Below are 26,409 nucleotides of genomic sequence, written 5' to 3'. Positions count from 1 at the left end.
CTTGGTACCAGATCAGGTCCCAAGGTCTGTTCTAGCAGGTGCTGCTAGAGGTGAAGGTTCTGTGCCACCTGAGTGCTTTTTTACAGAACTAACAATGCTCCTTAAGGAGGTGGGCCTTGCCAAAATAAAGCAAGCATCACATGTGGTTGGGGATCACCCTCACACGAAGGACAATGTTTAAATCCCAGTGAGGCCATCACCGGGGTACACTATCTACTGACTGCTAACTAATACTAACCAACTAACTGTGTACAAGAAATTAGACTAAGACTGAATGTGGGGGTGTGAGACTACAACCACACAGAACTCCTCCAGCCACAAGCAGTGAGGGAGGTCAGAGCTATGCATTTCATATAGCCAGGGGATGGGGCCACAGCCACGAGTGCCACCATTTTATGGGGACTGCTAAGCATAAGTCTCCAGCGCTGGTGAGCTACTTGCACACACCTCAGTGGAATACATGTCTGCATCCACTTGAAAACAAACTAAGTACTATTTGCCCATACAGCACTTCCAATTATGAAGTAGAGGAGGCTGGATAAATACAGAACTGAGTAGGATGCTTGCTGGAGTGAACTTTGCTTAAATGAATAAGTTAAATTCTACTGCTTTTGTTCTTAGCCACAACAAACCACACAGCGAATACCTAAGTTTAAAACAAACAATATATTCCAAAAAAAGAACACAACATCAAAATGATAGAAACCATTGCTACTATACAAGAAAATATATATGAAAAATAAAATTAAGACCATGTATCATTCTAGCATTGTGAGATTTTGAAAATGATGTGCTTCTATCTAAGGCTAGGTCTACACTACATAAATTTGTCAATGCAAGATATGTCGACTTTCAGACACCTAATGGTGGCTGATGTCCACACTGCTATCCTTGGGTCAATGGAGTACATCCTCACCAGGACCACTTCCACTTCCACTTCCCGGTTCCAGTCTTCCTGCCCCCCTTACTTGTCAATTTCACTGCTTTAGGACAGCAGTGAAATTGACAAGTATGACAGCCCCTCCAGGATTCTAAGGGGACACAGTTTCTATACTGACACTGTGTTGCCCTACCTCTGCCGACAAAAGCCCTACGCCTTTTGTCAAGATGGTTTAATTTTGTCGACAAAACAGGGCAGTTTTGTCGACAAAAGGGTGGTTGCAGTGTGTGCACCAGGATTCTTTTGTCGACAAAAGTCATCAAAACTCTCCAGTGTAGACCAGGCTTTATACTTTCTAATAATATCTGAGACCCTTCAGAGGTATAGGTAGGATGAATAACTGAGCAGGGTTCAGTTTAAGTACTGAATTAATTGGCTTATGATCTATTTTAAAAGAGAATAAACTGTTTGCAAGGATGTCTTCATAGCTAAAAAGCCAACAGTTATAAATCCCCTGACCTTTAGGGGTCCTGTTGTATTGATTTCAATAGTCACAACAGTTGTTCAAGCCTTTGGTAGCAGATAATTGGTTGGCAAGACACTGTGCCTTAGCTTCCACTTGAAGTGGTGGTGGCAGGGACCACCCACCCAGGCAGATCGATGCAGGGGCCCCTTTTCTTGCCTGAGAGCAGCAGCAGAGGTCTCACTCTTTTTGGGAATAGGGAAGTAGAAGATTTCCCTTTTCCCCACCTGAAAAGCAAGGCGGCAGCAGAAAGACCCCCCCCTCCCCCCCCGATACTTAACCCAGCAGCCAGTCAGTATGTATCCATTTGGGGGGCTGACCGGGGACCAGTGCATTCTTCTCTTCCTGTCAGAATCCTCTGTTTGGATGGCATTGGTGGGCATCCCAGAACATTGAATCTTTGAATTAATACCCTATTGATTTGCATGGGGAAGCTCTTCCATCTCAGAGGAGAAAGTTATTCACCTTATGCAATAGCTGAGGTTCTTTGAGATGGCTGTCCCTGTGGGTGCTCCACTTTAGGTGTCCATGCACCCTCTGCCTGTAAGTCGGAGATTTATGGTAGCAGTGCCTGACTGGGTTGCACATGAGCTGTCACAGTCTCGCACCGCCTCAAGTGGTTACATAGAGCTGTGCGACCAACCGTCCCTTGTATCTTCTCTACCACAGAGCATCAGCTGTATAAACTCCAAAGCAGAGGGGAGGTGGGAGGGTAATGGACCACTCATGGGGACAACCATCTCGAAGAACCTCAGTTACTGCACAAAGTGAGTAACCTTTTCTTTTTTGAGGCGTGTCCCTGTGGGTGCTCCATTCTAGGTAACTATTGAGCAGTGCCCCTCAGCAGAGGAAAGGGACTTCAGATTTTCGCTCATGATGGTTGATAGACATGTCATGAAAGACATCTGAAGATGACTGTTTCTCTATAATGTAGTTCTTTGTGAAAGTGTGGGCAGACATGCAAGTGGCTGCTTTGCAAATTTCCATAGTGGGGACATTGTTCAGAAAGGCTATGGATGTTGCTCTCGTAGAGTGTGTGTGGCTCTCCCCTGGGGCTTGTAATTGACGTTTTTGGTAACAAAAGTCGATGCATCCTGATATTCATTTAGATAGTCTCTGTTTTGAAATGGCTTCCCCTTTTGATCATTCTGTTATAGAAACGAATAGTTTAGCTGATTTTCTAAAGGTTTTTGCTCTTTCAATGTAGAAGGCTAATGCTCTTCAGACGTCCAAGGTGTGGCGTGCTGTCTCTCTTTTGTCTGCATGCAGTTTTGGAAAAAAAACGCAGGTAAGTGGATAGGTTCGTTTAAGTGAAATGGGGAGACGATCTTGGGTAGGAATTTAGGACATTGTTTTAAAGTAACTTTAAAGAAAGTTGTGTATGGAGGGTGTGCCATTAGGGCACCCAGTTTTCCCACCCGTCTAGCAGACATGATGATGATGAGTAAGGCAACCTTCATAGATAGATGAGGTAGAGAGCATGTGGTGAGCGGCTCAAATGGAGTTTCCATGTGTCCGGTGTGATATAGCGAAGGCAGAAGGCTCTAGAAAAGTGATTGAAGGGAGATATGTAAGCCTCAGAATGCTCCGGGCTCTGTTCCCTGCAGTTTAGCTGAGAGTCGTTAGGGGGCAATTAGGAGCAGCTGGGGCTAATTAGGGACCAGCCAGGTGCTCCATAAAAACCCTCTGACCCAAACAGACAGGGCACAAGCTGGGAGAAGCAGGAGTGCTGTGCTGTGCTGTGTGTAGGAGTACTAATTGCGAGGAGGAACAAGACCGGAGTTCAGAGATTCTGTGGAAGAGCAGGCTGGAAGAAGGTACCAGGCTCAAGAAGCCAGAAGGAGGGGGAAAATTAGCCCAGGGGAAGAGAGTTTGCAGCTGGGAACACGGTGCCAGCAGCACATAGCTGCTTCTCACAGGGCCCCTGGGCTGGGACCTGGAGGAGTGGGTGGGCCCGGGTCCCTACCCCCTCCTTGGGGAAACTGGAGTGGCTGGAGACGCCCTGACCCACTACAAGCAATGGAAGCATGAGGCCCACTAGGGTGTACTCGGCTATCTGCCACATGTGGTGTCAGAAGTGGGATTTATATCACGCAGTGGACTTAACCCAGGACGGTCCTAAACCCCCTCCCCCTCCCAAGATGGAGGAAGTGGTCAAAGCCCTGGTACAAGCCACAGCCGCCCAGCAGGAAGTTACTCGGGTCCAGGCAGCTGCCCAGCAGGAAGCCGTACGCTTACAGCAAGAGACCAACCGCCTGCTGATGAACCAGGCTGCCCAGGACCGAGCCCTACTCCAGGTGGTGGTAGGCCAATTGAGGGTCCTGGTGGGGAAAGGCGGTAGCCAAGATGGGACGCGGACTGTACGGGCCAGCCGCTATCTACAAAAAATGACCCAGGAGGACGATGTAGAAGCATACCTCCTGGCGTTTGAAAGAACAGCCATATGGGAGGCCTGGCCCCGAGATCAATGGGCCAGTATCCTTGCCCCTTTCCTGGGAGGAGAGGCCCAGAAGGCCTATTATGATATGGCAGCAGAAGCTGCTGCAGACTACCCCCATCTGAAGGCTGAAATCCTGGCCAGGTCTGGAGTGACGGTAGCAGTACGAGCTCAGAGGTTTCATGAGTGGAGGTACAGGGAGGACAGAGCCCCACGGTCACAGGTGTTCGACTTAATCCACCTAACCCGGAAGTGGCTGCGTCCAGAGGCCCTCAGCACTGACAGGATGTTGGAGCTCCTGGTGATGGACCGATATATGCGGGGGTTACCGTCAGACCTCCGAGCCTGGGTTGGACAGAATGATCTCTCTACCTACGACGAGTTGGTCGCCTTGGTGGAGAGGCAGCTGGCGGCCCGTGAACTGTCCCCGATCGCCCGGGAGAAGACATGGCGGGCACAGAAGCCGACCCCCAAACCCGTTCCCCAGACTATCGGGAGCCCCAGGGGAACCAGGACCAGGCACCAGGACTCTGGGGAACAGCCCAAGGACAGGAACAGACCTGGGAGCTCGGGGGGTGAGGGTTGCGGGGCCCGACCAAACAGCCCAAGGCAGAGGGGGGCCGCTAGCCTAAAGTACCGGTGCTATGAATGCGGGGAACTGGGTCACATAGCAGCCCAGTGCCCCAACTGGGAGGAGCCCATGCAGTGCAACCTAGGAGGTCATGGGGAATGCTGTGGTCTCATCAGCTCGGTAGGGGTTGTTATGGCTCCCCACGGATATGTGAGGCCAGTAAAGATGAACGGTATTGCAACCATGGCCCTGGTAGATTCTGGGAGTGCGGTCACGTTGGTCTCTGGAAAATTGGTGGGGCGAGACCAACTGACCCGGGCCAAACATACAGGGGTAACCTGCGTACATGGAACGATAAATTTCTACCCCTCGATCCCAGTACAGGTCGAGATCCAGGGGAAAACCACCCGGGTGACAGCAGGGGTTGTCCCAAGGCTTCCCTACCCAGTCTTAATTGGTAGGGATTTTCCCGGATTTGAGAATCTACTCCCTCCTGTAGAGGCTGAGGCCATTGGCAAACCCCGGGCTGAGACTGAGATACAGGCAATCAGTGCTATCCCTGTGTTTGCTGAATTTGCCCAGGAGCTATTTTCACCCCCCCGGAAGACACCGGAAGTCCAAGAGTGAAAGGAGGGCAGACAAAAGGTTAGGAACCCGTATATTGGCAGGGAACCAGAAAGCTGCCCTGGTTGGTAGGCGGACCTGTGCGGGTAGCCAGGAGGCCGCTCAAGCTAGCGAGGACCCGGAGGCGGTCCCCAACACTAGTAGGAGCAACTCCGGGGATGAAAATGAGATCGGGGCCCTAGAGGTAGGTCAGTTAGGACCCCTATGGGGGAATTTTGGACAGGACCAGGCTCAGGACCCGCTATACCTGAATGTGAGGGAGGAGGTAGCAGAGATTGATGGCGTTCCTGTGGAGGGGAAGATCAAGGGCCCGGGACCCTACTACGTCCTGAAGTGTGATCTGCTCTACCGTGTGGCTCTGATACGCGGGGAGGAAGTAGAGCAACTCTTGGTGCCCCGGAAGCACGTAAGGGCCGTTCTAGAGTTGGCTCATAGCCATTTATTCGGGGGACACCTAGGAGTGGATAAGACCCTGGATCGAATCTTGAGGAGATTTTACTGGCCAGGGATACGGGCGGAGGTACAACGCTACTGCACCTCCTGCCCCGAATGCCAGCTGCACAGCCCCCGACCCCACTTGAGGGCCCCATTAGTACCCCTACCCGTTATTGAAGTTAAATTCGAAAGGATAGCAATGGACCTGGTAGGGCCACTAGAATGATCAGCACGGGGCTACCGAAATGTGCTTGTCATTTTGGATTACGCCACCCGGTACCCCGAAGCCATTCCACTAAGAAACCCCACATCCAAGGCCATCGCGAAAGAACTGCTCCAGGTCTTTGCCAGGGTGGGCATCCCTAAGGAAATCCTAACAGACCAAGGGACCCCTTTCATGTCCAAATTAATGAGAGATTTATGTACCCTGCTCCACATCCAGGCCCTGCGGACGTCAGTGTATCATCCGCAAACAGACGGCCTGGTTGAGAGGTTTAATCGTACCCTTAAGAGTATGATACGAAAAGTAGTGGCCCAGGACGGGAAGGATTGGGATGCCCTGCTGCCCTACCTGATGTTCGCGATACGGGAAGTCCCCCAGGCGTCCACAGGGTTTTCTCCCTTCGAGTTATTGTATGGCCACCATCCGCGGGGAATCTTAGATATAGCCAAAGAGGACTGGGAGGAACAGCTCAACTCGGGGAAGAACGTCATTGAGCACGTGACCCAGATGCAGGAGCGGATAGCCCGGGTGACCCCATAGTGAGAGAACACCTGGAGAAAGCCCAGGAGGCCCAGAGGACCTACTACAACCAACGGGCAAAGGCACGGAGGTTTCAGCCAGGAGAGCGGGTGATGGTGCTGGTGCCAACAGCAGAAAGCAAGCTCCTGGCCAGTTGGCAAGGCCCGTATGAGGTGGTGGAAGCTGTCAGAGAGGTAAACTACAGGGTGAGGCAACCGGACCGCCGAAAGCTGGTGCAACTGTACCATGTCAACCTGTTGAAACCCTGGCGAGACCGAGAGGTGTACCTGGTCGCCCAAGAGACACTCCCCCAGTCAGATGTCCCCCAGGGGGAGGTGGGGATATCCCCCGAGCAAACCCCAGCGCAACGGACGGAGGTTATTGACATGATCCAACGAAACCAGGACATATTCTCTAAACAGCCCGGACGGACGATGGCGGTCAAACATCACATCGTCACCAACCCTGGGGTGCGGGTAACAATAAAGCCGTACCGGATACCCGAGGCCAAGAGAGAAGAAATTCGGACAGAAGTGAAGAGGATGCTGGAACTTGGGGTTATTGAGGAGTCCCACAGCCAGTGGTCCAGCCCGATCGTTCTAGTTCCCAAACCTGACGGAACACTGAGGTTCTGTAATGATTTCAGGAAGTTGAATGAGATTTCTAAATTCGACACCTACCCGATCCCACGCATAGATGAGCTAGTGGACCAGTTGGGTAAAGCTCGATACCTGACCACGCTGGACCTGACCAAGGGCTACTGGCAAATCCCCCTCGCCAAGAATGCCAAAGAGAAGACTGCCTTCTCCACACCCGATGGTCTATTTCAGTACACTGTCCTCCCCTTCGGTCTCCATGGGGCCCCCGCAACATTCCAGCAGCTGATGGACAAACTACTGAGACCCCACACCAAGTATGCTGCTGCCTATCTGGATGATGTGATCATCCATAGCCCCGACTGGGAGACGCACTTGGGGAAAGTAGAGGCGGTACTCGACACTCTCCGAAAAACTGGCCTCACTGCAAACCCGGCCAAGTGCGCGATAGGGCTGGCCGAGGCCAAGTACCTGGGATATGTGGTTGGAAGAGGCCTGGTAAAGCCCCAGTGCAACAAGAGAGAGGCCATCCAAGCCTGGCCCCGACGGGTCCGGAAAAAACAGGTTAGGGCATTTCTGGGGATAGTGGGGTACTATCGAAGATTTGTCCCCCACTTTGCCACTAGGGCCGGACCTCTGACGGACCTGATAAAGGCTCGGGGCCCGGATATGGTGAAGTGGACCATGGCGGCGGAAAACGCTTTCAGGGATTTGAGGACAGCTCTTTGTAATCAACCGGTGCTTATAGCCCCTGATTTTGACAGGGAGTTCATTCTACAAACAGATGCCTCAGAGACAGGACTGGGGGCTGTCCTTTCACAGATCATAGGTGACGAAGAGCACCCACTTATGTATCTCAGCAGGAAACTCCTCCCCAGGGAACAGAAGTACGCAGTCGTCGAGAAGGAGTGCCTGGCGGTTAAATGGGCTATGGAAACGCTCCGATATTATTTACTTGGAAGGAGGTTTACCTTGGTGACAGACCACGCTCCACTCACATGGATGCACACCAACAAAGAAAAAAATGCCAGAGTGACGCGGTGGTTCCTCTCCCTGCAGCCCTTTCACTTCCGGGTGCAGCATAGGGCCGGAAGCCAACATGGCAACGCTGACACGCTGTCGCGCCAACACTGCCTCACGTCCCAAGTAGCCCAACCCCATGGTGTTGAGCAGAGGGGGGGGATATGTGATATAGCGAAGGCAGAAGGCTCTAGAAAAGTGATTGAAGGGAGATATGTAAGCCTCAGAATGCTCCGGGCTCTGTTCCCTGCAGTTTAGCTGAGAGTCGTTAGGGGGCAATTAGGAGCAGCTGGGGCTAATTAGGGACCAGCCAGGTGCTCCATAAAAACCCTCTGACCCAAACAGACAGGGCACAAGCTGGGAGAAGCAGGAGTGCTGTGCTGTGTGTAGGAGTACTAATTGCGAGGAGGAACAAGACCGGAGTTCAGAGATTCTGTGGAAGAGCAGGCTGGAAGAAGGTACCAGGCTCAAGAAGCCAGAAGGAGGGGGAAAATTAGCCCAGGGGAAGAGAGTTTGCAGCTGGGAACACGGTGCCAGCAGCACATAGCTGCTTCTCACAGGGCCCCTGGGCTGGGACCCGGAGGAGTGGGTGGGCCCGGGTCCCTACCCCCTCCTTGGGGAAACTGGAGTGGCTGGAGATGCCCTGACCCACTACAAGCAATGGAAGCGTGAGGCCCACTACGGTGTACTCGGCTATCTGCCACACCGGATAAGACCAGGTTGAGGTCCCACGTAAGAACTAGGGTCCTTATCTTGGGGTAGATATTTTTAATGCCCTTGAAGAAGCATTTGGTTTTTGGGTGGGAAAATATGGTGACCTCCTCCACCTTATAATGGAAAGCTGTGATGGCTGCCAGGTGCATCTTGATGGAGCTTGTAGAAAGCCCCAGTTTTTTAAGTTCTAATATGTAATCCAATACCCTTCGTAAAGGAGAGGATATTGGTAGAATTTGTTTGCTCTGGCACCATGTGCCAAATCTTTTCCATTTATGAGTATATGTATAGGAATAAAATTGTAATTGTAACCCTGTAGATTAATTCATAGCTTTTAATTCATACCCTTATTTGGGTCAACCTCTATATGGTTATTATTGAAATCGTGTCCCCAGAATGTATAATCACCATCTCACAATTTTGTCTGTAACATTTGAACTTCTCTCAGTCATACTCCATATTGTGAATGTAAAACCCCATTTTGACCCTATGTACTCCATCTTGTGTCAAACCCTTTCTAAACCTTTAGATGAATAAGATGGTTATCTGAACAAGGTGTGAATGGAGGGTGTATGTGCGTGTGAGTCAGACCCAAACTGCCAGCTTGTCCTGATGAAGTGTGAAGTCCACCCTAGGCTGAAGAGTGTGAACACATCCCTAAAAAGCAAAGAAGAATCCACCCCAGAAAACAAAGAACAAACTTAATCAAAGACATCAAAGAACAAGCTGAAAGTCACGTCTGCTATTGTACCAGCAATCAACAATTACAGAGAAGCGACGTGACACAGCAAAACTGAAAAACCTATAAAAGACTGGGTGAGATTTCAAGGCTTTGGGGAAAAATAGCGTTCTACACATCATCTAAAGAAGAGCGTCGGTGCGCGCCCGACAAAGACCCTGCTCTCCTCGTGCCCAGCTTCCCTGGCCAGATAGCTGCCACGAGCCACGAACTCCAACAACGGACCCAAGCTACGATCTCAAGCCACGATCAGGACTGGTAGCTATATATAACTATAGAACGCTTTCGTGTGTGTGTGTGTGTGTGTGTGTGTGTGTGTGTGTGTGTGTGTGTGTGTGTGTGTGTGTGTTTGTGTGTGTAGGTTTAAGTTAATTACTTTAATTTTTGTCAATAAATGTGGCATACTGCCTTTTCCCCTTGAAAAAGTCCCGAGTGCTTAATTTTGCACATTTGTCTTTCTTGTATTTGGTCTACAGCTGTTTAATAAGATGTTTTTTCCTTCCGAGCAGCTTGTTTCGTTTTCTCTGAGCAATGGAATAGCCTTGAGGTGCAGGAACACCAAGATGGGATGATGGATCTGTCCCATGTCTTGTGAGAGTAGATGAGGTATTAGAGGAAGATTTCGAGGTGGGCACACTGCTATCTGTGAGAGGTATGGAAACCAAGTTTGTCTGGGCCATGTAGGTGATATTAGGATGACTCTGGATTTGTCCCTTCTGCTCTTGTGTATGACTCGGGTTAGGAGCGGGATTGGAGGAAATACATACATTAAGGGCGTGTCCTATTTGATGAGGAGATCATCACTTAGGGAGCAGAGTTCCAGTCCCACTCTGGAGCAAAACCGTGGGCACTTGATGTTCAGTGCTGTTGCAAACAGATCTATGGTAGGGAACTCCCATTGTTTGAATATCATGTGTAAAACTCCAGGGTCCAATTCCCATTCATGGTTCTGTGAGAACTCTTTGCTTAGTGCATCTGCTGTGGTGTTTTGACATCCTGGAAGATAGGATGCTGATATTTCAATGTTGTGACTGATGCACCAATTCCAGAGCAGCATTGCCTCTGTGCATAGGGAATGTGATTGTGGCCACCCTCCTACCCCAGCAGTTTATATAAAACATGTGCACCATATTGTTTGTTAGGACCCTGATAATTTTGTCCTTGACTAGTGTTAGAAAGTTATTGCATGTGTTGTGGACTGCTCTTAGCTCTAGCAAGTTTATATGCAGGCTGATGATTTATGATGGTCCGATATGGACCATCAGCCTTAGATGTCTTAAATAGATGCACTCCCCAGCCTATTAGGGAGGCATCTGTGGTGATTGTCATTGTTGGAGTCCTTTGTAGAAAGGGAATTCCTGTACAAACATTCTTTGTTTGCGTCCAGAAAATCTTTTACCTTGTGTGGCATTGTGAGGTGTCTAGTCAGACTGTGCCTTTGTGGTATGTAGACTTTTCAAAGCCATGCCTGCAGGCATCTCACGTGTAGTCTGGCATGCTTGACTACAAATGTTGTTGCTTACACATGGCCTAGCAGTTGTATGCGCATTATGGCTAATGTTTGTGGGCTGTCTATCACCATCGATATTAAGTTGACTAGCATGATGAAGCATTATTGAGGTATGCTTTTAGGCAGTTGAGATAAGCCCCAATATATTCCAATTTCTGGACTGTATCAGTATTGAATTTTGTTTGTTTATTTGTAACACTGGGTTCATGAAGAGGGTTATTGTGCTTTTGGGTGGCCTCTATCACTTCATGTTGTGTTGGTGCCTTTATTAGAGAGTCATCCAGATATAGGAATATCATGATTCCATGTCTGCAGAGATGTGCTACCACCACTGCTTAAACTTTGTAGAAAACCCTTAGGGCAGTCGATAGTCTGAAGTGAAGTACTTTGTATTGGAAGTGCTATTCTCCTAAACTGAACCTTAGGAATCTCCTGTTTGACAGATGGATCATTATATGGAAATATGCATCCTGGAAGTCAAGAGCAGACAGTCAATCCCCCCCCTTTCTAGCATGAATTATAGTTGCTAATGTCATGATTTTGAAATGTTGGATTTTGACAAATTTGTTGAGTATTATTAAGTCTAGGATGGGCCTCCACCTTCCCATCTTTTTCAGTGTTAGAAAACGGTATGAATAAAACCCCTTCCCTCAGTACTGTGTTTGTATTGGTCCTATTGCACCTAAATGTATAAGATGGCTTACTTCCTGTAGCAGCAGGTATTCATGTGAGGGGTCCCTGAAGAGGGACGGAGTGGGAAGGTGAATTGGTGGGATGGAGATAAAAGGGATGGAATAACCGGTCTCGATAATTTCCCAAATCCATTTGTCTCCTGTGATGGTCTGTCAGATTCGGTAAAAAGATGACAAGTGATCCCTGAATGGTCAGAAGGTGATCTGTGTTTCCAGCACTAGAATCTTTGGATGTCTCGTGCTCTCAACCACACCTTCAAAATTGCTTTCTTGAAGTGGATTGTTGAGACGTCAAAGGTTGGTTTGGGATTTGTAGTTGTCTGGTTTGTCTCTGTTTATGGCATTGATCGTACTGCCTGTGTGGTTGTATGTAAGATGGCCAGAATCTCTGTGTATAATACCTGCCCTGTTTCTTCTTATTTACAGGTGTATACATGCCCAACGACTTTAATGTTGCCCTTGAATCCTTCAGAGTATGAAGGAAGTCATCAGTTTTGACCGCAAATAGTTTTGGGCCTTCAAAGGGCAGGTCCTCAACTGTTGACTGCACCTCTCTGTGGAATCCTGAAAGATAGAGCCATGATGCACGGTGCATGACTACTGACGTAGCAATAGAACGTGCCACCGTGTCTTCGGAGTCAAGTGAGGCCTGCAGTTCTATCCTGGCAATGAGGTGGCCTTCAGGGATGTTGGCCTTCAATTGTTCTTTTTTGTCATCTGGCAAGCTATCAATAAATTCTGACATTTTGGAAAAAAGTTGTGTGTGTGTATTGTGATAGCAGGACTTCATAATTTGCTAACCGAAACTGTAATGATGCGGATGAGCATGCCTTGTGACTGAAGCGCTCTAGCCTCTTCCAGTCTTTGTCCTATGGGGTTGCTCTGTTATGGTGTTGCTTTCCCCTCTTGTCTACTGCATCTACCACTAAAAAGTTTGATGTGGGGTGCATAAACAAGAATTCCATTCCCTTAGATGGGACATAGTAAGTTTTATCTGACCTCTTGTATGATGGTGGTGCTGCATAGACAAAAAAGTGGGGCCAAGACCAAGGAAATAAGGAGGGAGGGAAATCTGGAGACAGAACCCACGTGAAGCAGAAACTGAGAGGCCAGCCTCTGACTCCCACTACTGGGTGAATGAATGGTTAATAGTAGAGTTTTCTCTTCCCTCCTCCCTGCCTGAGCCCATCCCAGCTGCCACTCTCCTTGTCTGACTGTAGTGCAAGAGGGGAGTATGAAAGAGACCCAGAAAGAGAGGAAAGTGGGAGGAAGGCCGCATTGCTGATTCAAAAACAGCTGCAGCCACAGTACCATACACCTACACCTTCAGATAATTAAGACCCCCAAAGATGAAGAGAAGATGAGTAAGGGGATAAAAGTGGGGCCGGGGGAGAAGACGACAGATGGTTGAAGTCCATGAGGAAGACAGGACAAAGGAGGAGTGATGGGAAGGGAGACAAAGATATTGCCAGTTTGGGAAGAGGAAGGAAAGAATGGGTGGGAAGGAAAGACTGGGAAGACCAGAGACTGTAAGGATTTTTGGGGAGGCTATAGTGTGTGTACAGTCTTGGGAATCTGGAAGGAAGCACAAGAATCTGAAAAGAGTGATACAGAAAAACAGGATTTAGAACATCAGCCAAAAACTGCTATTGGAGACACCTGGAAAATGTCAGAAGGGAAAAAGGTCAAAGATTGTTAAGAACACCAGAAGAAGCCCAAGCAGAACATTCAGACTCAATGAAAGGAGGAAGGAACTCATGGCATAGCTTGGGAGTCTATTTGTTTCCAAGCCACTCCTCCCCAGCCATATGGAGCATTCCTGGATCTCAGGAAATTGAAAATAAGGACTTTCTCCCTGGGATATATCTTAAAAAGCCTCTGGGGGCAGCAAATCAGCAGCAGATCAGAAAGTCTTCTACACACCCAGCAGTCTCATATCAGTAGAACTTTCCCTCATTTTCACTTTCTCTCATTGGGAAAGAGGAGGAGAAAGGGGCAGCTAAGGGTTAGTTGAGGGCTCTCTCAAAATACTAGAGAAGGTAGGAGGTGTTATGCTTCAATTGTTAAAATAAATGCATTATAGAGGAGATTAGTATTATTAAAGTTGCCTAACCCTTAAAAGCATCCCTGCCAACCAAAATTGAAAGATTTTGAAACTCAGACAACCAGGTTACAGGTAATAGTGAAAGTACAAAAGGCCTGTATTTAGTGTGAAGTTTAACGCTATGTAGGATGGGAAATTTGGGGGAGGGAATTAAAAATGTCTATTTCCTCTCAGTATGAACTATCACCAAGCAGTGTCACACTTATTACTTCAAGGCCAAGATTTTAAAAAATGAGAATCTACAGTAAAGCTACAACATCCATATTTTAGCTCCTAACTTCCATATTTTAGCTCCTAACTTAACAGCATGATTTACAAAAGTGATGAGCGCCCAACAAATCCCACTGACATGAACTGGCCATTTAGGTAAAATGCTCCATATGACGTTACCAATCCTCAGTTCCCCAAAATGCTATGTTAAAAAAAATATGCTAATTATAGTTCCATTCAAAGCAGGATGTAAAATGTATTAGGTGCTAAAGTTCACAGAGTGTGGTTTTTAGGAAGACTAATTTCTCAAACAATTATCTGTCTTTAAAACAAAAATCATGTATAATTCTTACCATGGAATTTTCTCCTTCTCAAGTGTACGATCATACTGCAAATATAACAGATAAATTTCACTAAGGCGTCTTGGTCAAATATATGTCCTCTAATGTAGATACAATAGGTCATTAAACTTTACATTGCAAGAACACCACATCAATGTAAATAAACATGAATTTGTTTTTACCTGCTTTAAAAATAATTACAGCTAATGTGTCTTTGGAATTGTGTGGGTCCAAAAGTTATAAATAAAGACTCTTTAAAATCCTTTCAGACAAATAAGATAAATGATAATTAACCCTAAATACAAATCTTTTTTAAAAAAGCAACTTGTAGTAACAGCTGATCCGCACCATGCCAGAAATTATGAATAATGTTAATACTCAAACAGTCTTTGCCAATACAAAAGAAAACCAATACAGATGCCATTTTATACAACATTATCTGTTACCCAATTTTGCAATGCATCTTTTTAGCCCACATGAAAGAATTCCCATTTTTATCTTAAACTTCTCCTCTTTCTGTTTATTCTCAAGAAGGCAGGATTGTCCATCAGATTACATATACTTCATTTCATTTAAAGCCTGATCCAAAGCTCAATGAGGTCAGGGGGAGTAAAGGACTTTGGCTCACATTCATACAAATAACTGTAGGGGTATAGCCATCTATCACAACATCTGCATAATTCCCATTAATGATAAAAGAGTATTCGCTATGAAACATACATAACTCTGCCACACCTTTAATTTCTCCTAATTCTTAGCTGTCATAGTATTGTTGCTGTCTCAAGGCTTGAAACTCTCTTGATTCTTTGCAGATTAAATAAAGTGGATGAAATTAATATGAGAGATTGGGAATTGTTATAAATAAGGTTTCTTTATGCTTGTGTAGAAATGTGAATATATTCGGTTAAGGTTAATAGAGATAAACATCTGTACATGTGAATTATTACATTTTTTCAGTTAATGTATGTTGTTAATGAACATAAACAAGTTTTTAAAAAATAGTCCACTGCTATTTTACATACAGTTTCTCCACTTTCTTCATAACATGAAGGAGGCAGGAGAGGTTCTTCCTTTACCTTTACTAACTGCTATTTTGAAAAAACTCCTCTTATAAGAGTATATTCTCTCAATGCCCCTGATCATGTTCCCAGAGAAATCTGTGGCAAATTTCCTGTTATATTATAAACATACATGCATTTTAAATTTCTCCTACCTATCTACCAGTATGTATCACCTTTCTCGTGTCGTCTTTTCTCCCCTCAGTTAGCATTCCTACTCATATTCTTTTCAAAAATGTAGAGTGCCAGCTGCAAGTCACTTCCTACCCTCCTCTAAAGTTTTCCAGACACTTTAGGAAGCCCTGCATGCCAGGCTCTGGGATGAGAAGATGTATCAGTCTCAATTCTACCAACATATATCCAGGTAAGAGAAAATTAGATGCATTGATAGAGTTAGACAGCCTGCAGTGTTATCAAACCCATGCTTTTCAGTGGATATTAGAGTAAGGAAACTGAAGTTTTATTTTTAAAGCAAAGAACTATTACATGTTGCTCAAAAACAAAATCACTTATTAAAAATGATACAGTGGTGCACAGATCAATTTACTTATCTAATCAGTTTAGTGTAAAAAAGAATGTTTTTTGAATACCATGCATTTGGCTTAGGAAAATCAAGATGTCCTCTACGTGCCTCTGGATGATATGTGAAACAGAGAGAAGACAGCTTGATTTTAATAAGGTACTTTGATCTCCAGGACTGTACATAGCTTAAAAAGATGTCTTGACTAATAAATAAACTAGCATGACACTGTTTCAGAGAGTATACTACTCTCCATTTTCATATAATCAACATAGTAATCATTTTCAAAGATATAATCCTGTTATATATATATATAGATAGCTAGATTGTACTAACAGTTAACATTTTTAGTCATACAGTACCTGTTGAAAGGAGTTTTCTATCTTTACTTCCAGCTCTTGAATGTGATGAATAGCTTTGTTAACACATGGTGATGGAGTATTTACCAAAGCACAACTACGACGCCTGGTGGGGTGACCTAAGAGCATCTCTTTATTCTTACCTGAAAACAGAATACACACAGAAAGTCACATACAAATATCAGCAATTTTTTTCTTTAATTTTCAAGTAATAAGTCTTGGTTTTATGATTAAGGCGACATAGCAACTAGCTCTAACAATGTTAATACATTTTGCACAAAGTTCTAGCCTGCTGTCATTTACAAAAGCAAACACCACAACATTTCAGTTTTTAAGAAACAGCAAGTAGAAATTGGCAGAGGATTAAGAAATACAATCTAAAAGGTGAAAGGAGAAACCCAAGGAAGTAGAGAAAAATACAAAGGGGAAGAAACTACAAAAAATAAATGAGAAACGACAAAGGGGACTGAGGCCAAAAAGCAATTTAATGCATTCCTCCATTTACAGCTCAACACAAGTGAAATGAGTTTCAGATTTATTTCTAGCCCTTAGTGGATAACTATCCAAATCAGGAAATGACAATGACAAGTAACAGGAAATGACTGCCAGCTTCTGCTCTAGAAAGGCCCAGAGTGGAATAGAAAAGGTGAAAGAGTATCTCTGGTGGACCTACGTGGCAGCTCTGCACATACTAACATACTACACCTGGCTCTAGCCAGTGTACACTTTTACTTTTTTGAAGCATGAAAAGCAGAAGAATGCTTTTCATTTTGGGGCAGCAAAACTATCCCAGGAATAAACCATTTTAAGAAAACACTTACATTAAAAAACTGTAATGCTTCCCTTAGTCTCCTACTCAATTCTGTTACCTGATAAAATATCAGATTGTGCCACCTGACTCACATTGAGCAGTATCTTAACTACCTTCTGAGTAAGGTACTGTACAACTTAAGTAAGGGCATCAGAGTCTGACTCAAAAAGTCACCTATTGAAGAAACTAGGAATAATGCCAAGATGCTGAATCCATACAAGAGAATTTTGAAGAAAATATAGAGAATGCCATGTGGCTGTCCCGAAGAACTCCTGGATATAAACTGATGTAAGGCTAGCTGCTATCAGTGATATGTCTTTGACTACATATACCTTTATATGCTCAAAATATTCAGATATAACAATAATTTAGATTAAGTTGTAACAATGAGTATGCTACCAGACAGCTGTTTATATAGAATTCTCTTGGAGAAAGTTTCACCTTATTTCTTGGCATCAAATTAAACAAAAATTTGCATGGACTGTTCTAATTGCTTTAATTCATTCCAGCTAAAAACCAAGGACCTTTTAACCAAAATTTGTGGCGAAGAGCATCATCAGGATGAGAATGATGCCCTGCAGAAAATGTTGGATGTTGATTGAAGTCAGTTATACCAACATTGCCTCTGGAACTAACTAGCTATCTGTGCCCCTGCTGCACTCTCCTAACCAGTAAGGCAACAGTTGCTCTCCTCCATGCCCTGAGGAACAAACTCTCCTGAAGTACTGCAGTTCTACATCATGCCTAATGTGGGCCAGTACCTAAAAGGCATTAGTTGGCTCACAGGCTGCATAGTTAAAATGAAAAAATACTAGGAAATGCAAGATTTAAGATTCCTAGAATAACATTATTTCAACTTTAGTGCAAATATGTAGAATCTTCTATTCCCAATTTCCTTGTTAAATCTGTACTAGATTAAGATTTTTAAAATATATTTCCAAAGGAATGAAAGAAATGGCCAAATTAACACTGCTGTGAGTATTGCAGTTCCTGATTTTCTTTAAATCACTAGTTTAACTAAGCAAGCCGACTTTTATTTCTTATTTTTTTAAAATCACATTCTTAAATTCTTGAATTTCATTAGATAAAGAAAATTATCCTGTAACTGCTGAATTTTCTCCTCAATAGATTTTAACCAAGGGTTACAAGCAGGACTTCACAAATCCACTCAGCAGTATCGAGTAGGAAATATACCTTGGTGAGAAGGGTCTCACTCATAATTTTCCGCAGAATTTAAGACAATTTAAAACGACAATTTCAAATCGAATCAATTTAAGCTTTTTCAGACCGAAGAATTGAACTCTAACTTCAGGAGAAGAAGAGTCAAGAGCAGGAAATGGCTTGAGTTTAAACTCTCTATGGCGCTTTCTCCAAGTGCCACAAAAGGATTGTGAAGCAATACTGTGGACACAAGAAAAGCCAAACAAGCAAAACATATATTAGGTATAGTTAAAAACATAAAAATAAAGCAATTACTTAAATCTTGTTTGAAGGCTTTAAAAATTTGAACCAACTGAAATTTGTGCAATACAAAAGTCTATATAGAAAACTTACCATGTGATGACTGACTGCCATTCTTAGAAGAGCAGGAAAGTGATTGCATTTCAATAACCACTGCAAATAGTACCTTGAAGCCTAATTTTAAAATGAATTATATATATTATTTATTAAAAACAAATACTTTTATTTAATCAGTACAAAATTTATTTCAGTCATGTTAACTACCCATAATGTCAGTCAAAAACCACCAGGAGATTTTTATTATGTGTTCAAATCTTCTACCAATAGAAAAGCATGTGTGAGACAGCTGATGATATTATGACCCACGAAAGGAAACCCTTTAATTAAACACAAATTTGATTAAAAACTAGTTATAAAAATGTGGATCAAGATCAAACTATTAACTCTTCATTTACATGGCCTGACTTTCTATACTCTGTGTGTTATTTTGCATCTAGTCACGATAATTAAAATTATCAAGGACAGTAAAGTGTTGAGAAACCAATATAAATTCAAATTAAAGAATAGACAGTTGATGATGGTCCCTAAATGTGTAAAGTCAGAAATGACTGAAGCATTACTGTCTGAGGGCATAAAAGACATGAAGTGGTGAAAATACTTACTTAATCCCATACAAATTTACAGTTAAAGGTTACTACAGTAAGTAATATATATCTTTTATAAAACACATGACATGAACATTACAATAAAATAGCAAGCATTAAAAATAATCAAATAACCAATTAAAGTAATTTATTTCCATATTTTGTTACCCTTGCAATTAATACATTCATTTAAATAATATCAACATGTGAAAATTCACCTTATATATTCCGAAAACAACCCATAACAAAATCTCATTAACTGCATCAGACATACACACACCCATGGATGTATATTATTGTACTATACAAAAGAAGGGGGAGTGTCCGGAACTTTAGAGAAAAAAGTATCAGAATGCCATATGAGAGAGGAGTCTTGAGTTCCCCAAGCAATGTGGGCTAAAAACTGGACAACACTGTGCAACTGTGTGCCAGTGCAGCTTCAAATCTCTTTAGCTTCTTTGCTGCAGAGTTTTTGAAAACACAGATCACTGTGATATAAGTAATGGAATGGATATGTAGATTCATGTGGTACTCCAGATTCTGCAAGAAAGTTATTGGAAAGTGACAATAATTAGCGAATATATCCAGTGCCATGATGATAAATATCCTCCCCACCCCCACTACTTCTTTCAAGATCCCTGGTTCCAACATATGCATATCATAACAACATGTGGTGTACCTCATCTAGTGTATTAAATGCCCCAATAAACAACTATGTCAGTGAGACAAGAAAATCATGCGCTCTCAAATGAACTCACACAGAAGAATGACATAAGACAAAAGCATCATATCACCCCATGGGTACACATGTTTCACAAAGCAATCACTCTATTTGACCTTTCAGTCCTCATCCTCAAAGGAAACCTTCACAACAACACCTTCAAAAGATGAGCTGAAAGCCTAAATTGATAACTTTGGAAAACAGTAACAATCAGACTTAATAAAGACATTGGATCTATAGCTTACCGCAACAAACTCTAAAAATACTAACTCTCCATTTTTGTCCTATGACCACAGAGGTATTAATTGGCCACGTCATCCTGAATGCTGTCTTACAATCTGTGTTAACTACTTATGCTAAACAATCTGTTCAACACGTTATTTATCCGTGGGTATGTCTACACTGCAGACTGAAGTCGATTTACTTTAAATTGACTTTCACCCACCAAATTTTAGAAGTTGCAAGAGTGTGATCACACCATGCTCCTAGTGCTGAGCTCTTGCATCTGACCTCGCCACGCTTGGGTCAAAATTCAAAGCAGTTAACCATGGGTAGCTTTCCCACAGTGCAACTAGCCGCAGAGGCTTTTGGGAAGCTTGTCGTCCTCCCATGATACGACATGCTCCCTTCCCTCCCTTCTTGTCCCAAATAAACTGCAAACACTTTTTCCACACCATTTTTCTAGGCCACGCGCATGCCATCGCCAGAGAGACATGGAGCCCGCTCACTTTCCACTATCATTGTGAGCATCACAAATACCTCACGGCTTATCCTGCAGTATTTTCAAAGGTGAGAGAGGAGCCGCAGCACAGAAAATAGCTATGTTACCGAGGCTGCCCTGCTACAAGCCATAGAGCAGAACAATTGCCGTTTGCTGCAGACTGTCACGCATCATTTTCAATCCGTAGAGCACTAGTTCTGGTCCCGAGAAACAAGCACAGATTGGTGGGATCCCATTGTTATGAAGGTGTGGGATGATGAGCAGTGGCTGCAGAACTTTTGTATGCGAAAGGCCACTTTCTTTGACCTTTGCGTGGAGCTCTCCCAAGCCCTGAAGCGCGTGAATACTCCCTTGAAACCAGGTCTGACAGTAGAAAAGCGAGTAGTCATTGCTCTGTGGAAGCTGGCATACCCAGACTGCTACTGGTCAGTTGGGAATCAATTCAGAGTCAGTAAATTCACCGTTGGAGCTGCTGTGATGCAAGTGTGCAGGGCCATCAATAGGCTTCTGCTAAGAAGGGTAGTGAATTTGGCCAACCTGCAGGACATAGTGGATGGGTTTGCCACAATGGGGTTCCCGAACAGTGTGGGGGGGGACATAGTTGGCATGCATATCCCTATCCTAACACCTGACCTACATAAACTGGAAAGGATATTTCTCTATGGTGTTGCAGGCCCTTGTGGATCACAGGGGACGTTAGACCGACATCAATGTGGGGTGCTCTGGAAAGGTGCATGACATGCGCATCTTTAGGAACTCGGGTCTGTTCAATAATATGCAGGTGGGTACTTTCCTTCCTGACCAAAAAATAAACATTACAGATGTAGAAATGTCAATAGTGATCCTGGGGGATCCTGCCTATCCCTTGCTCCCTTGGCCGAAGGCCAAAGTGTCTACTGTAAGATAAGTAAAGCACAAAGTTGCCATTGTTAGGTCACCCAAAGTAGTAAAGGAAATGTTACAATGTAAAAAGTACTCCTCTTCATGTTCACAAGACTAAGCCAGACCCGCATTCCATTCTGCGCATCTCAGAAAGGTCAGACTAATGTTACAGACATGGTAAGCAAGAGGCCCTTGCATCTGTTAGAGAGAGGCTTCATTAGCATTAAAATCCACAATCCACACTTGAGCAAGGAGAGGGATCACTGTGATTCCTGCTCATTTAATAACGGAGTGGCGGGGAAAAGCATCCTACCACGGTGGAAGAAATAAAACCTTCCTCCCCAGAAAACTTCTGCAAAGGTTAACAGATTACCTACATGAAAGTTTCCTTGAGATATCCACAGAGGATTCTCGGAGCATACCTCTGCACATAAATAGTCTGTTCCGGGAGTAAGCCAGCACTGAAGTTTGAGAGGAAGGTCTTACTGTGTGGTGGCAAAAACAGAAACTTGTTTTAAGAAGATGGACTGGGGACATAACTGCAAAAAAAAAAAAAAAAAAAGATTTGCCACACGCACTTACCAGATCTGACTTCCCCTGCATCTCGGTCGGTCCCTCTGTCTTGTGTGTGGCTGGACTGCTCTTGGGTAACTAACAGGTCCTGGCTCTCAGGGAGAATGGATATCCCACTCTCCTGCACCCTTGCTCTCATCATCCTCATCCTCCTCATCCACACAGTCCTCCTCATTAGTCCTGGACTGGGATTCTTCAGCGGTATCGATGATGCGTGGTGGCACAGTGGTGGGCTCTCCACCGAGAATTGCATGCAGCTTCTTGTAAAAGCAGCATGTTTAGGGTGCGGAGTGAGAATGGCTATTAGCTTCCCTAGTTTTCTGATATGCCTGCCTTAGCTCTTTGATCTTAACACGACACTGCTATGCTTCCCTGTTGTGCCCCTTCTCCAATATGCTGCGAGATATTTCTCGTATATATCTAAATTTCTTTTGCCGGCATGGAGCTGAGCCAGAACAGACTCTTTGCCCCACAGACTGATGAGGTCCAAGACCTCTGGTCAACTGCAAGCTGGAGCGCGTTTGAGTTGTGCAGTCACCATGAACAGTTCAGCTACAAAGTTCTCTCCATGCTGTCTAAACCAGAAATGGAAATTCAAAATTTCCCATGGCTTGAGGGGAGGACCTATTTCCTATTTATGTGGCCATGTTACAGTAGAACGTGAATGTCCAGACCAGTCACAACAGGGCATTATGGGATACCTCTAGGAAGCCCATGGCATCAATTTACATTGTGCTCTGCCTACACTAACGCAAATTCAACCCATGGAATTTGAATTCAGCGCTACACCACTTGCAGACGTGATTTTATTAGGTCATCTTTTACTGCGCTTTAAATCAACAGAACTTACGTGCCAATGGAGACGCATACTTTTGGGTGTTGATGTAAGCGGCATTAGGTGGACTTCCATTGCCAGTGTAGACCAGGCCTATGACACCATACCTTCCCCAAACCTGAATAAGAACTCTGTGTATGCACAAAAGCTTGTCTTTCACTCACCTTCTGTTACAATGCACAATTCGCTAATTCTGTGTAAATTGCATGGTAACTGTAGATACAAATGCATATAATTAACCATTTGTGCAGGTACTTTAACTGCTCATTCACAGATTTGCACACCTAATATTTTGGAAATCCCTGAAAGGATTATTTCCAACAATGGGCCTCAGTGTTTCTCAAAGAAATTTGGAAATTTTGCTAAAGCACTGAGTTTTAAATATATTTCTGACAGGACCTGAACAGCAGCTCTGTGGGTATGTCTACAGAGCAAAGAAAAGCCTGTGGCTGGCTCCTGCCAACCAACTTGGGCTCGTGGGGTTTGGGCTGTGGAGCTGTTTCACTGTTGTGTAGACTTCTGGGTTCAGACCAGAGCCTGAGCTCTGGGACTCCCCACCCCACAGGATCTTAGAGCCCCAGCTCCAGCCCAAGCCCAGGAGTCTTCAAAGCAATGAAACAGCTCTGCAGCCCAAGCTCTGCAAGCCCACATAGGTTATCACGGGCCAGCCATGAGTGTCTAGAGACTGTGTAGACATACATACCCTGTGTGGCTCGAAAGCTTGTCTCTCTCATCAACAGAAGTTGGTCCAATAAAAGATATTACCTCACCCACCTTGTCTCTTTGACAGTTGCTGGAATCCTGCAAGGAGATGCAAAGCTATTCTGCTGGCTTACCCTGGAAGTCAGACCAGTGTCTCTGTGAGTCAAAGAGGATTAGGAGTAGGGGCATAGGGGACCCTTCAGGGTAAAGCACATCTAGGAATACAGTAGCTAAATTGAGGAGGCAGCTTAGATTGCAGCTTTTGTTTGTTTGTTAACATTAAAGGTAAAACACTGAAAAGGGGTAAGATCAGGCCATTATTAGGGGAATGGCAGGGAGCATGTGTACACATTATATTAAGAGCAAGATTTGAATTTTTGAATTCCAGCTACTAACAGTGTCACCATCTATGTTATCCACAAAACAAAGGTCTTATTGAAACAACTGTAAAAGTGTCCCAACCGTAAAATTCATATCGGATAAACCCATGGCTGATGACAAAAAACTATTTCTCACTCAGATTTTCAAAGGAGCCTAAGGAAATTGGGCACCTGATTCCTTTAGATGCCTCTGAAAATCCTAGCCTCAGTCTATTCAAGTACTGGAATACAAATATTAACAAGCATAGCTGACCAGCTACTGATTAGCTGCTTTCTCTGAATACTACCCAGAGAAATAACTGAAACCTGAAAACAGGGTTACTTACCAGTAACTGTTGTTCTTCGAGATGTGTTGCTCATATCCATTCCAATTAGGTGTGCGCGCGCCCTGTGCGCAGATTCCCGGAACCTTTTTCTTTAGCACACCCGCAGGGCCGGGTACGGTGCCCCCTGGAGTGCCGCGCTCGTGTCGCGGTATATAGGGCACCCCGGTCCTGCGGGTCCCCAGTCCCTTCTTTCTGCCGACTCCGGCAGCGGGGATGGAGGGTGGGTTTGGAATGGATATGAGCAACACATCTCGAAGAACAACAGTTACTGGTAAGTAACCCTGTTTTCTATCTTCGAGTGATTGCTCATATGCATTCCAATTAGGTGATTAAGTAGCCATACCCTTGGCAGCGGGTAGGAGTCACTGGCGAGCAGCTCTATTCAGCACGGCCCTGCCAACTGCTGCATCGTCCCTTGCCTGTTCAACAATGGCGTAGTGGGTTGCAAATGTGTGCACCGACGACCAGGTCACTGCTCTGCAGAGGTCTTGCAGAGGCACGCTCTCTAGGAAGGCCGCAGATGAGGCCTGGGCTCTGGTCGAATGCGCCTTCACCGGACCTGGCAGGGGCACTCCTGCCCGTTCATAACAGGTCTTAATACAGGTTATGATCCATGATTCACTGGGTGGAGACGGGAGAGCCCTTCATCCGGTCTGCCACTGCTACAAACAACTGCGTGGATTTTCGGAAGGGCCTGGTTCTCTCCAAGTAGTATGCCAGGGCCCGTCTGACATCCAGCGAGTGCCACCTCCGCTCATCCGCCGACCCATGTGGTTTAGGGAAAAACACAGGGAGGAAGGTGTTTTGATTATAGTGGAACTGGGACACTACCTTGGGCAAGAAGGCCAGGTGGGGTCGCAGCCTGACCTTATCTTTGTAGAAAACAGTGTATGGGGGCTTCGATGTCAATGCTCTTATTTCGGAGACCCTTCTGGCCGATGTAATAGCCACCAGGAAGGATACCTTCCAAGAGAGGACCAATAGGGAACATGTGGCCATGGGCTCGAAGTGGGGTCCTGTCAGCATGGAGAGGACCAGGTTTAAATCCCAGGGAGGAATGGGATCCCGAACCTGTGGAAACACCCTCTCCACTCCCTTGAGGAATCTGACAGACATGGGTTGGGAAAATAGGGAGCGCCCCTCCGTCGGCTGATGGAAGGCCAAGATGGCCGCCAGGTGTACCTTCAGGGAGGCCAAGGCTAGGCCTTGGATCTTAAGGTGTAGAAGGTATTCCAGAACCACCTGTATGGGCGAGCAGTCTGGGGAGATACCCTTGGCCTCTGCCCAATCAGTAAAGCGTCTCCACTTTGCCCGGTACGTAACCTGCATGGAGGGTTTCCTGCTACCCAGCAGAATGCATTGGACCTGCAAGGAGCAGGCTCTTTCTCCTTCTGTCAGACAGAGAGTCTCCAGGCTGTCAGGTGGAGGGAGTCCAGGTCCGGGTGCAGCAAGCGCCCCTGGTCCTGGGAAAGCAGGTCGTATCGCCTGGGAAGCGTGATCGGAGTGGCGATGGAGAGGTCAAGCAGCGTACTGTACCAGTACTGTCTCGGCCACGCTGGGGCAATCAGGATGATGTTCGCCCTGTCCCTCTTGATCTTGAGGAGGACTTGAGGGAGAAGCAGAATGGGAGGAAATGCATACATCAGGCCTCCCACCCATTCTATTAGGAATGCGTCGGACAGGGAACCCGGCTCGCGACCTCGGAGTAAGCAGTATCTCGGGCACTTCCTGTTCAAAGATGACGCGAACAGGTCCAGTTGGGGAGCACCCCACTCTCGGAAGATTGAAGCCGCTACCTCCTGGTGTAGCGACCATTCGTGTCGGAGTGAGAACGATCTGCTGAGGCGATCTGCCTCGTCATTCCTGATCCCCGGGAGGTGAGAGGCGACTAAATGAAAGTCGTGCCTCACTGCAAATTCCCATAGACATGTAGCCTCCTGGCACAGGGCCGAGGAACGCGCTCCCCCCTGCCTGTTCATGTAGAACATGGCTGCGGTGTTGTCTGTGAGGACCTGCACCACCCTGCCCCTCGGGAATCTGAGGAAGGTCTTGCAGGCCAACCGGACCGCTCTGAGCTCTCGAACATTGATATGCAGAGCTCTCTCCGCCGGAGACCATAATCCTTGGGTGCCTAGGTCTCTGCTGATGTGGGCTCCCCATCCCACATCCGAGGCATCTGTGATAAGAACCACTGACAGAGTCAGGTCTGAGAATGGGACTCCCTTGAGCACCTCCCTCGGAGTCCTCCACCAATCGAGGGAGGACAGCACCTGTGAGG

General features: G+C 45.4%; 1 protein-coding gene and 1 long non-coding RNA gene across 3 annotated transcripts in view; one reads left to right on the top strand and one right to left on the bottom strand.

The window, feature by feature from the left end:
- Positions 1-26,409, bottom strand: part of CCDC178 (coiled-coil domain containing 178) — a 320,921-nt gene that overhangs the window by 272,484 nt on the left and 22,028 nt on the right. The window contains exons 2-4 of the mRNA XM_067553881.1: positions 18,441-18,521; positions 16,079-16,218; positions 14,151-14,185 (exon numbers count right to left, since the gene is read on the bottom strand). Of these exons, the coding sequence (XP_067409982.1) occupies positions 14,151-14,185; positions 16,079-16,218; positions 18,441-18,489 (224 nt within the window). The 5' untranslated portion in view covers positions 18,490-18,521. The remainder of the gene's footprint in view (positions 1-14,150; positions 14,186-16,078; positions 16,219-18,440; positions 18,522-26,409) is intronic.
- Positions 8,201-12,145, top strand: LOC137156780 (uncharacterized). Of its 2 annotated transcripts, none has more exons than XR_010920884.1 (3): positions 8,201-8,286; positions 9,791-9,933; positions 11,910-12,145. It is a non-coding gene; the product is annotated as an uncharacterized lncRNA (long non-coding RNA). The 2 variants fall into 2 exon arrangements; XR_010920883.1 differs by lacking the exon at positions 11,910-12,145 and adding an exon at positions 11,641-11,774.

This window comes from Emydura macquarii, unplaced genomic scaffold (assembly GCF_026122565.2).
Source record: "Emydura macquarii macquarii isolate MOO-44397 ecotype Brisbane River unplaced genomic scaffold, CSIRO-AGI_Emac_v2 contig_1477, whole genome shotgun sequence".
Lineage (NCBI taxonomy): Eukaryota > Metazoa > Chordata > Testudines > Chelidae > Emydura > Emydura macquarii.
This window is presented reverse-complemented; position numbering and strand designations above follow the sequence as displayed.